At 41.8% G+C, this 12,437-nt stretch overlaps 1 protein-coding gene across 3 annotated transcripts in view; it reads right to left on the bottom strand.

Annotated features, from left to right (window-relative positions):
- Window positions 1–12,437, bottom strand: part of LOC112257994 (roundabout homolog 2-like) — a 134,298-nt gene that overhangs the window by 29,526 nt on the left and 92,335 nt on the right. For all 3 annotated transcript variants that reach the window (XM_024432015.2, XM_024432016.2, XM_024432017.2), the window contains 2 exons: window positions 10,429–10,600; window positions 523–725 (listed from right to left, as the gene is read on the bottom strand). In XM_024432015.2, coding sequence (XP_024287783.1) covers window positions 523–725; window positions 10,429–10,600 — 375 coding nt within the window. The remainder of the gene's footprint in view (window positions 1–522; window positions 726–10,428; window positions 10,601–12,437) is intronic.

The following is a 12,437-nucleotide window of genomic DNA, read 5'->3' as shown; positions in this document are numbered from 1 at the left end:
ACCGTGGCATCTGAAAACTGTTTTCTATTGCTCGAAATGGCAGTCAGTCATAATAACACAGTGAATTAAACGAAACTAAATACCATTAAGGATGAGTAGTTACTCATTGTGTATTTATTCCTTGTGTTATTTTTTATTTATTTTTATTATTTCTCTTTTTGTCTCTCTGCATTGTTGGGAAGGGCCCATAAGTAAACATTTCACTGTTAGTCTACACTTGGATTTGATTTAGTTGATTGCATTGCTTTGGAAATCACACTCGGGTGTTATTGCATGCGGTTGCTTAGTGTCACTTAGGAGAGTTACCTCAGACGATTGATATGATGAGACTTGAAGTGCGTAGAGATGCAATGTGAGGTGTTTAATTTCATATGCTATTATGCAGGGCGTGAAGGCATTTACAGAGGAGGGAAAGAGAATTGTTTGGAGCGTTCTTTCTACATTTATGAGAACCATTGAGAACATTATTTTTACGTTCTTAAGAATTATTGGGAACGTTCTTTGTACGTTCCTTTCAAGTACCTGCAGGTTTGTGATCTGGAACGTTCCCTTCTCCATCAGGCTGACACGCTCGTCGCCCAGTATCCTTTGGCCGTCCTTCTCCCATTGGATGCTGGGCAGAGGGTTGCCCATCACGTGGCACTGCAATTGAGCGGTGGAGCCTGGTGCCAACGTTTGATTGGCTGGCCCTTGGCGGATGATGGGCGGGACTCGGTCGGAGGGTGCTGTGTGGGTGAGGGAAGGAGGGAGAGAGAGAGAGGGAGAGAGAGGGAGAGAATGTGCATTAAGAGAGTGTGTACCACTGGGCAAACACTGGTTCAATCAACGTTGTTTCCACGTCATTTCAATTAAATTATGTTGAACCAACATGGAATAGACGTTGAATTGACATCTGTGCCCAGTGGGTAGTTGAGTGTATTCCATAAAAACACTATCCTAACCATTTTCAGCATGGAGTCCACCTCAAATTCTGTTGGGACATAACTCTTCATATTAACCCGTGTAAATCACTAACGGCAGGCGGTGTAAAAATATGCAGACGTAAAATAACGCAGCTCTCAGCAAGTCCACAAACCCCCTGCTCCTGCCCTATTTCATATCCAATCAATGACATAGATCTCTTATGCTCGAGCGTGTAGCAATCTAGTTTTTCTCTGTTGCTCTAGAGACAATTTATATGTGAAATAAAACAGCGGTTCAATGAAGTTGTCATTTATTGGTTAGATGTTAAAGGGACAGTTAAATAAAAATACGATCATTTCAGGGTCTAGTTTAACAAAACTGTGTGGACTGCAGTCACTCCTTGTCCGTAGACTGCTTTCAAGGTATGGAAAGAAATATCTAAATATTAATTTAGCAGAATCTGTCCCTGTAATGTCAACTTTCAGTCAATAAAAAGGTCTACCCATGGCAGTTACACTACTGAACGGGAGTGTTTTGCCAGTGCAGGCCTTTATTTACCATAACATCTTCACTCATAATGCTTTCTCCCACTGTACAGCATTGTTGTGGCTTAACACATCAAAGTAGCGCTGAATAATTTAATATTTGTTTGACTAAACCTGGAAATTCTTCTTGAATCGGGGAGGTGGAGGACCATGAATAAGTCATTGACGAGTCAATTACTTTGGCATTTACCATTCCCTCTCCAGTATCAAACCGTTCTGATGGTAAACCCTAGGACATTAGACTGCTGGGATTGGGTACATGCTGAGATTAGGTTTGCAATATTCGGCTTTGTTCCAAGAGGCCAAGAGGATACTTATATGAATAAACATCATGGAAAGGAAACATAATCTTTCACAACATACCACCAAGGTTGTGGAGTCAATTTCTGCATTAGTCCACATTCTAAGCGGGTTTGGTTACAGGTGTGCTAAATAGCCATATGGCGTAAGTGGCTTCACTGAAGATACAGTACATATCGAAATGACCTGCCTTCATAGAAGCTAAAAATGGAATGGAGGAGCAGAGTATGTGTGTGCATTATTGTGTTTGAGTATTTCTGTGTGTGTGCGCGTTTGTTTGAAAAGGGAACCGTGTCCAATGCACAGTCAGATATGAAGTATAATTACCTTTTGAAGTGTATTGACATTTTCTGCATTGACTAATATCGATCAATATAGAACTTGCAGATGTAGGATCTTAATTTTATCACCCTGTTGTTGCAGGACATTTCCTGCACAGCAGGAGATGCAAACTTGTAATGTATTCACATTTTTAAAAGGCGTCTAAAGTTTGTCATTTACACTTAAAAATGGCAGACTTGATATGTCCGAACACAAAATGGATCAACCGCTAGAAAAATGTCCCTGAATTATAATCCACACAACAATTCACATTTCCTGTTCAAATGAAGATTCTACATACACTATGTAAGTAGTGCACAGTACATCAATAGTGTACTCCTTGTTTAACCCCTTGGCACTAAATCTCATCCCTCCATAGACTGTTTACCCTGTAGTGAAACACAGGCCCTGGATATACTCACTAGACCACCATGCCCTGCAAACAGAGGCCAGCCAATGTACATATATGGATCTGTCTATGCCACCTCTGTATGTCTGTGTGCACACCATCATGTAAACACCACTGTGTGTCTGTGTGCACACCATCATGTAAACACCACTGTATGTCTGTGTGCACACCATCATGTAAACACCACTGTGTGTCTGTGTGCACACCATCATGTAAACACCACTGTATGTCTGTGTGCACACCATCATGTAAACACCTCTGTATGTCTGTGTGCACACCATCATGTAAACACCACTGTGTGTCTGTGTGCACACCATCATGTAAACACCACTGTATGTCTGTGTGCACACCATCATGTAAACACCACTGTGTGTCTGTGTGCACACCATCATGTAAACACCACTGTATGTCTGTGTGCACACCATCATGTAAACACCACTGTATGTCTGTGTGCACACCATCATGTAAACACCACTGTATGTCTGTGTGCACACCATCATGTAAACACCCCTGTGTGTCTGTGTGCACACCATCATGTAAACACCACTGTATGTCTGTGTGCACACCATCATGTAAACACCACTGTGTGTGTGCTGACATCTTACAGAGTAACATTCATGAACTATGACTATGACAAAGGGAAAATTAAAAACAAATATTAACTGTATATCTGTTAGCAAAACGTATAAGTGCATTGTTGTCTGTATGCTAGGCAGGGAAAGGCTAGCTAAGCTACAGTGCTTTGAGGCAGATGTGGAGCACAGATGCATCTAAACAACAGTTTATCCACTTCCTTACTGGGCGCGGCGCGATGAGGGGAGCATATGTTCCCGGCGAGGTTAATTTGCATAACGCCATTGCGACTTGTCCTGTTTGATTACGTCTCGCTTTACCTCCTGCTGTTCGCTCATTTGGGGGACTGGTGGGGGGGCGATGATTTTTAATTTGGGGCGGCTTTGAAGAGTTTTTAATTTATTTAGGTTTAAGCAGTTGTGAAGGGAGTGATGGAGGGTGGAGGGACTGGTGGGGACTGGGGGGGGTAGTCCATCGGCCAAACCAGCAGTCCATGAAATATGTCCAAATAAAACATGGTGATAAGGTAGTCGGGAAAAGGATGCTTCCCAACGGCACCCTATTTCTGTTAAAGTGCACTACTTTTGACCTAGGGCTCTGGTCAAAAGTAGTGCACTATAAAGGGAAGAGGATGCCATATGGGATATACTCAAAGTGTTAGAAGGTAATGGGATTTGAATGTGGGGTTTGTACGAGGAAGGTGCTGGGTTGGGTTTGGGAGGTAGGTTAATTGAAGCCAGCTGTGTGTGATAGTGAGCCCTAGGGGGTAATCAACTTACTCTAGAGCAGGTATTCCTAAACTGGGGTATGCATACCCCCCTGCCGGCAGGGGTACGCCAAATAAAAATGTGATTCACATTTTAAAATTAAAAAAATTCACATTTTCAAACAGTCCATTTATATTTTCCAACGGGTTCCAGTGAGTTTTTTTCCCCCTCGCTTGAGTAGCCTCATTTCACTGCCAAAAATAAAATGAAACCATCTAGTGTTCAGCGAAATAACAACACAATGTCAAATACAGGTAGCCTAGTCAAATAACTAACATCCAGTCACATTAACCGTTATTCGGAATTAACCGGAATTCCACTATCGGCCCATATGTAGCCAAACATAGCTGCTGCTCATTCCGTTTGCTCGAAAATGGATAAATGGTTAAAAAAAAGTAAGGCCCACGTCCATAGACACATACCAGCTCTACTGGTAGTACTCATGATGCATCAGTGACATGACAGGAGCTGTCTTGAAACAATTACTGCTTCGCATACAAGCCAGTTACAGCTGCATGAGTCAACAGACGTGGCGGGCCTGGCATAGCTCCTGGTATATGTCCGATACGTTTATTGGGGGTCAATTAAGGAAGACATCCTCTACTGGAAACCAGGACAACAGGAGAGGATATTTTTAAAGTACTGGACAGTTTTGTGACATCAAATGGACTTTGGTGGTCAAGATGTGTTGGTATCTGTACTGACGGTGCAAAAGACAGGACGACATAGTGGAGTGGTAACACACGTGCAAGCAGTTGCTCCCAAGGCCACTTGAATAAATACACTGCAGCATCCACTGAGAGGCTCTTGCTGCCAATGGAATGTCTGACAGCTTGAAATACGTTTTGGACAATACAGTGAAAATGGTTCACTTTGTAAAAGCATGGCCCCTGCACTAAGACTAGGAAACACTGTCACCACTGATAAATACATGATAATTGAGAATTCCCATAAGCATTTCTCTACGGCTGACCTGCTTTCCACCTGGTTACCCCGGCCAACAGCTCTGCACCCACAACAGCAACTGGCCCAAACCTCCCCCCACTTCTCCTTTCCTCAAATTCAGACAGCTGATGTTCTGAAAGTGCTGCAAAATCTGGACCCCTACAAATCAGGTGGGCTAGACAATCTGGACCCTCTCTTCTTAAAATTATTTGTTGCTATTGTTTCAACCCCTATTACTAATCAGTTCAACCTCTATTTTGTATAGTCTGGGATTCCTAATGATTGGAAAGCGGCCGCGGTCATCCCCCTCTTCAAAGGAGGAGACACTCTAGACCCAAACTGTTATAGACCTATATCCATCCTGCCCTGACTTTCTAAAGTCTTTGAAAGCCAAGTGAACAAACAGATCACCGACCATTTCGAATTCCACTGTACCTTCTCCGCTATGCAATCTGGTTTCTGAGCTGGTGACGGGTGCACCTCAGCCACCCTCAAGGTCCTAAATGATATCATAACCTCCATCTATCATTGACAGTACTGTGCAGCTGTCTTAATCGACCTGGCCAAGACTTTCAACTCTGTCAATCACTGTATTCTTTTCGGCAGACTCAACAGCCTTGGTTTCTCCAATGACTGCCTCGCCTAATTCACTAACTACTTCTCAGATAGAGATCAGTGTGTCAACTCAGAGGGCCTCTGGTAGTCTTTATGTGGGTGCCACAGGGTTCAATTCAAGGGCCGCCACTTTTCTCCATATATATCAATGATGTCGCTCTTGCTGCGGGTGATTCTTTGATCCACCTCTACGCAGATGACACCATTCTGTATACATCTGGCCCTTCTTTGGACACTGTGTTAACAAACCTCCAAACAAGCTTTTTGAATGCAGTCTATCACATTGCCATCCGTTTTGTCAACAAAGCCCCATATACTACCCACCACTGTGACCGGTATGTTCTCGTTGGCTGGTCCTCACTACATATTCAACGCCAAACCCACTGGCTCCAGGTCATCCACAAGAACTTGCTAGGTAAAGCTCCGCCTTATCTCAGCTCACTGGTTACCACAGCAGCACCCATCCGTAGCATGCGCTCCAGAAGGTATATTTCACTGGTCATCCCAAAAGCCAACACCTCTTTGGCTGCTTTTCCTTCCAGTTCTCTTCTGCCAATGACTGGAAAGAATTGCAAAAAATAAAAAATCACTGAAGTTGGAGACTTACAGTTGAAGTCGTACGTTTACATACACCTTAGCCAAATACATTTAAACTCAGTATTTCACAATTCCTGACATTTAATGCTAAAAAAAATATATATAAAAATTCCCTGTCTTAGGTCAGTTAGGATCACCACTTTATTTTAAGAATGTGAAATGTCAGAATAATAGTAGAGAGAATGATTTATTTCAGCTTGTATTTCTTTCATCACATTTCCAGTGGGTCAGAAGTTTAAATACACTCAATTAGTATTTGGAAGCATTGCCTTTAAATTGTTTAACTTGGGTCAAACATTTTGGGTAGTCTTCCATAAGCTTCCCACAATAAGTTGGATTCATTTTGGCCCATTCCTCCTGACAGAGCTGGTGTAAGGGAGTCAGGCATGTAGGCCTCCTTGCTCGCACACGCCTTTTCAGTTCTGCCCACACATTTTCTATAGGATTGAGGTCAGGGCTTTGTGATGGCCACTCCAATATCTTGACTTTGTTATCCTTAAGCCATTTTGCCACAACTGTGGAAATATTCTTGGGGTCATTATCCATTTGGAAGACCCATTTGCGACCAAGATTTATGTCTCAAGACTGATGTCTTGAGATGTTGCTTCAATATATCCACATGATTTTCCTCCCTCATGATGCCATCTATTTTGTGAAGTGCACCAGTCCCTCCCGCAGCGAAGCACCCCCACAACATGATGCTGCCACCCCCGTGCTTCACGGTTGGGATGGAGTTCTTCGGCATGCAAGCCTCCCCCTTTTTCCTCCAAACATAACGATAGTCATTATGGCCAAACAGTTCTATTTTTGTTTCATCAGACCAGAGGATATTTCTCCAAAAAGTGCGATCTTTGTCCCCATGTGCAGTTGCAAACCGTAGTCTGGCTTTTTTATGGCGGTTTTGGAGCAGTGACTTCTTCCTTGCTGAGCGGCATTTCAGGTTTGGTCTATATAGGACTCGTTTTACTGTGGATATAGATACTTTTGTATTGGTTTCCTCCAGCATCTTCACAAGGTCATTTGACGTTGTTCTGGGATTGATTTGCACTTTTCAAACCAAAGTACGTTCATCTCTAGGAGACAGAACGCATCTCCTTCCTGAGCGGTATGATGGCGCTTGGTATGGTGGCGCTTCAAGCGCTTGGAAATTGTTCCCAAGGATGAAACAGTCGTGTGGAGGCCTACAACTTTTTTTCTGAGGTCTTGGCTGATTTTTGGATTTTCCCATGATGTCAATTAAAGATGCACTGAGTTTGAAGGTAGGCCTTGAAATACATCCACAGGTACATCTCCAATTGACTCAAATGATGTCAATTAGCCAATCAGAAGCTTCTAAAGCCATGACATAATTTTCTGGAATTTTCCACGCTGTTTAAAGGCACAGTCAACTTAGTGTATGTAAACTTCTGACCCACTGGAATTGTGATACAGTGAATTATAAGTGAAATAATCTGTCTGTAAACAATTGTTGGAAAAATGACTTGTGTCATGCAAAGTAGATGTCCTAACCGACTTGCCAAAACTATAGTTTGTTAACAAGCCATTTGTGGAGTGGTTGCAAAAAGTGTTCCAACCAAAGTGTATGTAAACTTCCGACTTCAACTGTATATCAACCTCACTATCTTTAAACGTCAGCTGTCAGAGCAGCTTACCGATCGTTGCAGCTGAACACAGCCCATCTGTAAATAGCCCATCCAACCAACTACCTACCTCATCCCCATATTTGTTTTTGTTCTTTTGCACACCAGTGTTTCTACCTGCACATCCTCATCTGCACATATATCACTCCAGTTTAAATTTCTAAATTGTAATTACTTCACCACTATTGGCCTATTTATTGTCTTACCTCCTTACTTCATTTGCACACACTGTATACATATTTTTCTATTGCGTTATTGACTGTACGTTTGTTTATCCCATGTGTAACTCTGTGTTGTTTTTGTAACACTGCTTTGCTTTATCTTGACCAGGTCGCAGTTGTAAATGAGAACTTGTTCTCAACTGGCCTACCTGGTTAAATAAAGGTGAAATACAAATAAATAAACTCTTATTTTATTTTTATTTTCTGCACTATGCAATGATTTGGGCAGCGACCATGTAACGCTTTTACAACATACAGAAGTGCGCTGGTTATCAAGGGGCAAAGTATTGACACATTGTTTTTAATTGAGAGACGAACTTAAAATTTTCTTTACTGACCATCATTTTCACTTGTCTGACCGCTTGCAAGATGATATGTTTCTTACACGACTGGCTTATTTTATGCTTTTTCTTGTCTGGATGATCTGAATCTAGGATTACAGTGTCTCTCCGCAACTATATTCAATGTTCAGGACAAAATTGAGGCTATGATTATGAAGTTTTCTCTGTCTGCATTAACAAGGACAACACACAGGTCTTTCCATCACTGTATGATTTTTTTTGTGTGCAAATGAACTCAAGCTTATGGACAATGTCAAATGTGATATAGCGAAGCACCTGAGTGAGTTGGGTGAGCAATTACGCAGGTACTTTCCCGAAACGGATGACACAAACAACTGGATTCGTTATCCCTTTCATGCCCTGCCTCCAGTCCACTTACCGATATCTGAACAAGAGAGTCTCATCGAAATGGCAACAAGTGGTTCTGTGAAAATTGAATTTAATCAGGAGCCACTGCCAGATTTCTGGATTGGGCTGCGCTCAGAGTATCCTATCTTGGCAAATCGCACTGTTAAGACACTGATGCCCTTTGTAACCAAGTACCTACAGTATGTGAGAGTAGATTCTCAGCCCTCACTAGCATGAAAACTAAATACAGGCACAGACTGTGTGGAAAATAATTTAAAGACTTAGACTCTCTCCAATACAACCCAATAATGCAGAGTTTTATGCATCCTTTCCAGCACACCCTTCTCATGAACCTGTGGTGAGTTATTCACAATTTTCTATGAACAAATAAGGTTTTATGTGTAAGACAGGTAAATAAAGTAAGTAAATAAAGTGAGTAAAATGATTGATTATTATTATATTATTTGTGCCCTGGTCCTATAAGAGCACTTTGTCACTTCCCACGAGCCTGGTTGTGACAAAAACTCACACTCATTCTTATGTTTAATAAATGTATTGTATAGTGTGTGTGTGGCAGGCTTACAATGATGGCAAAAAATAACATTTGAGAGTGCCTTGACCCTGGTGCTAGAGGGGGTACGCAGCTGGAGGTTGAATTGTTGAAGGGGTACGGGACTATAAGAAGTTTGGGAACCACTGCTCTAGAGAAACTCATGCTAGGTTTCTGTCAGAGGTTAGTGTGCAATCACACAGACACACAAAGGCACACACACGAAAAGGTACACACACGCAAAGGCACACACACGCAAAGGCACACACACGCAAAGGCACACACACGCAAAGGCACACACACACACAAACTGAAACACACACACAGACACACACACACAGACACACACACTCATTGAGGCTGTTTTGGATGCTTTGGCATGACCTGTGTTTACGGCACTGTGGGAATCCAATCTTTAACGAGACAGTCATTACTGTATAGCCTCACATGCACCGAAGCACAATGCCTTTGCCTCTACACATTCTGTGTTCCAAAGCAAATTGTTTGAGGTAAGTCAACATAAACATCTGCCTAGAATCTACGGACTATCTGTAGATACACTGAGTATACCAAACATTAGGAACACTTTCCTAATATTGAGTTGCACCTTTTCAGATCGCTGCAGCTGCAGCTGGCGACTGGAACGAGCTGCAAAGAAAAACACTCAAACTGGACAGTTTTATCTCAATCTCTTCATTCAAAGACTCAATTATGGACACTCTTACTGACAGTTGTGGCTGATTTGCGTGATGTACTGTTGTCTCTACCTTCTTCCCTTTGTGCTGTTGTCTGTGCCCAATAATATTTGTACCATGTTTTGTGCTGCTACCATATTGTGTTGCTACCATATTGTTGTCATGTTGTGTTGCTACCATGCTGTGTTGTCATGTGTCGCTGCCTTGCTATGTTGTTGTCTTAAGTCTCTTTTTATGTAGTGTTGTCTCTCTTGTCGTGATGTGTGTTTTGTCCTATATTTTTAAAAAATAAGACAATTTTTTAATCCCAGCCCCCGTCCCCTTGGAGGCCTTTTGGTAGGCTGTCATTGTGAATAAAATTTTGTTCTTAACTGACTTGCCTAGTTAAATAAAGGTTAAATTAATAAAATAAAAATGAATGCTTTGTACACTCAGTATATGTGCTGTGACTGAGTGTGTGTGTGTCTGTCCCTGACTTGTGTGTATGAGCACCTTGATATACAATATATTTGTGTATCTGCACTTGCATGTTTATGTGCTATCATTTGTGTGTACATTCATCTGTCCCTGAACACTTTTTCAATATATTTACGACAGATCTGTGAGTGTGTGTGTGTGTGTGCGTGTGTTTGTTTGTGTTCCTCCCACAGACACTAACCACTCTCGACCTCCAGCAGGGCCTTGGTGAGGATGCTCCCGGCCACAGAGATGGCCTGACAGATGTAGTATCCCGAGTCCTCACTGAGGACGTCTGTGATGGTCAGCTCCCCGCTCAGAGACACAGAGTATCGGCCGGACTGGGCAGCTTCCTGGATGGGGAACAGCAGGATCTGGGGAGGCAGGAAATGACACAACACCACATAACAGGTAGGCTGAAACCAGTCAGCACAGGGGGGATAAAACATCACAACACCATGTCACACAACTGGTAGGCTGAAACTGGTCAGCACAGGTAAAGCATATCATTTTTTACTGTAATTTGCTCAGATCATTGTAAGAATGAGATATTTGTCTTATGTACATTTTACCTTCTTTTCACTCTGTCAAATTGTGGCGTAGCTAAAAAGTTGTTGATCCGTCCTCAGTTTTCTCCTATCACAGCCATTAAACTCTAACTGTTTTAAAGTCACCGTTGGCCTCATGGTGAAATCCCTGAGCGGTTTCCTTCCTCTCCGGCAACTGAGTTAGGAAGAACGCATGTATCTTTGTAGTGACTGGGCGTATTGATACACCATCTAAAGTGTAATTAATAACTTCACCATGCTCAAAGGGATGTTCAATGTCTGCTTTTTTTTATTTTTACTGATCCACCAACAGGTGCCCTTCTTTGTGAGGTATTGGAAAACCTCCCTGGTCTTTGTGGTCGAATCTTTGTTTGAAATTCACTGCTTGACTGAGGGACCTTACAGATAATTGTAAGTGTGGGGTACAGAGATGACATAGTCATTCAAAAATCATGTTAAATACTATTATTGCACACAGAGAGAGTCCATGCAACGTATTATGTGACAAGCAAATGTTTTATACTGAACTCATTTCGACTTCCCATAACAAAGAGGATGAATACTTGTTGACTCAAGACATTTCAGCTTTTCATTTTTAATGATTTCGTAAACATTTCTAAAAACATAATTCCATTTTGACATTATGGGGTATTGTGTGAAGGCCAGTGACACAAAAACTCTAGTTAATCAATTTTAAATGCAGACTGTAACACAACAAAATGTGGAAAAAGTCAAGGGGTGTGAATACTTTCTGAAGGCATTGTATGTGTGTGTGTGTGTGTGTGTGTTTGTTACATGCATGCAGTGTAAATACACTACCAGTCAAATGTTTGGACACACCTACTCATTCAAGGGTTTTTCTTTATTTTTACTATTTCTACATTGTAGAATAGTGGGGAAAAAAAGTGTTAAACAACTGAAAATATGTTTTATATTTTATATTCTTCAAAGTAGCCACCTTTTGCCCGCGCTTGGCATTCTCTCAAACAGATTCACCTGGAATGCTTTTCCAACAGTCTTGAAGGAGTTCCCACATACAGTGGGGCAAAAAAGTATTTAGTCAGCCACCAATTGTGCAAGTTCTCCCACTTAAAAAGATGAGAGAGGCCTGTAATTTTCATCATAGGTACACTTCAACTATGATAGACAAAATGAGGAAAAAAAATCCAGAAAATCACATTGTAGGATTTTTAATGAATTTATTTGCAAATTATGGTGGAAAATAAGTATTTGGTCAATAACAAAAGTTTATCTCAATGCTTTCTTATATACCCTTTGTTGGCAATGACAGAGATCAAACATTTTCTCTAAGTCTTCCCAAGGTTTTCACACACTGTTACTGGTATTTTGGCCCATTCCTCCATGCAGATATCCTCTAGACCAGTGATGTTTTGGGGCTGTTGCTGGGCAACACAGACTTTCAACTCCCTCCAAATATTTTCTATGGGGTTGAGATCTGGAGACTGGCTATGCCACTACAGGACCTTGAAATGCTTCTTACGAAGCCACTCCTTCGTTGCCCGGGTGGTGTGTTTGGGATCATTGTCATGCTGAAAGACCCATCCACGTTTCATCTTCAATGCCCTTGCTGATGGAAGGAGGTTTTCACTCAAAATCTCATGATACATGGCCCCATTCATTCTTTCCTTTACACGGATCAGTC

This window comes from Oncorhynchus tshawytscha, linkage group LG09 (assembly GCF_018296145.1).
Source record: "Oncorhynchus tshawytscha isolate Ot180627B linkage group LG09, Otsh_v2.0, whole genome shotgun sequence".
Classification (NCBI taxonomy): domain Eukaryota; kingdom Metazoa; phylum Chordata; class Actinopteri; order Salmoniformes; family Salmonidae; genus Oncorhynchus; species Oncorhynchus tshawytscha.
This window is presented reverse-complemented; position numbering and strand designations above follow the sequence as displayed.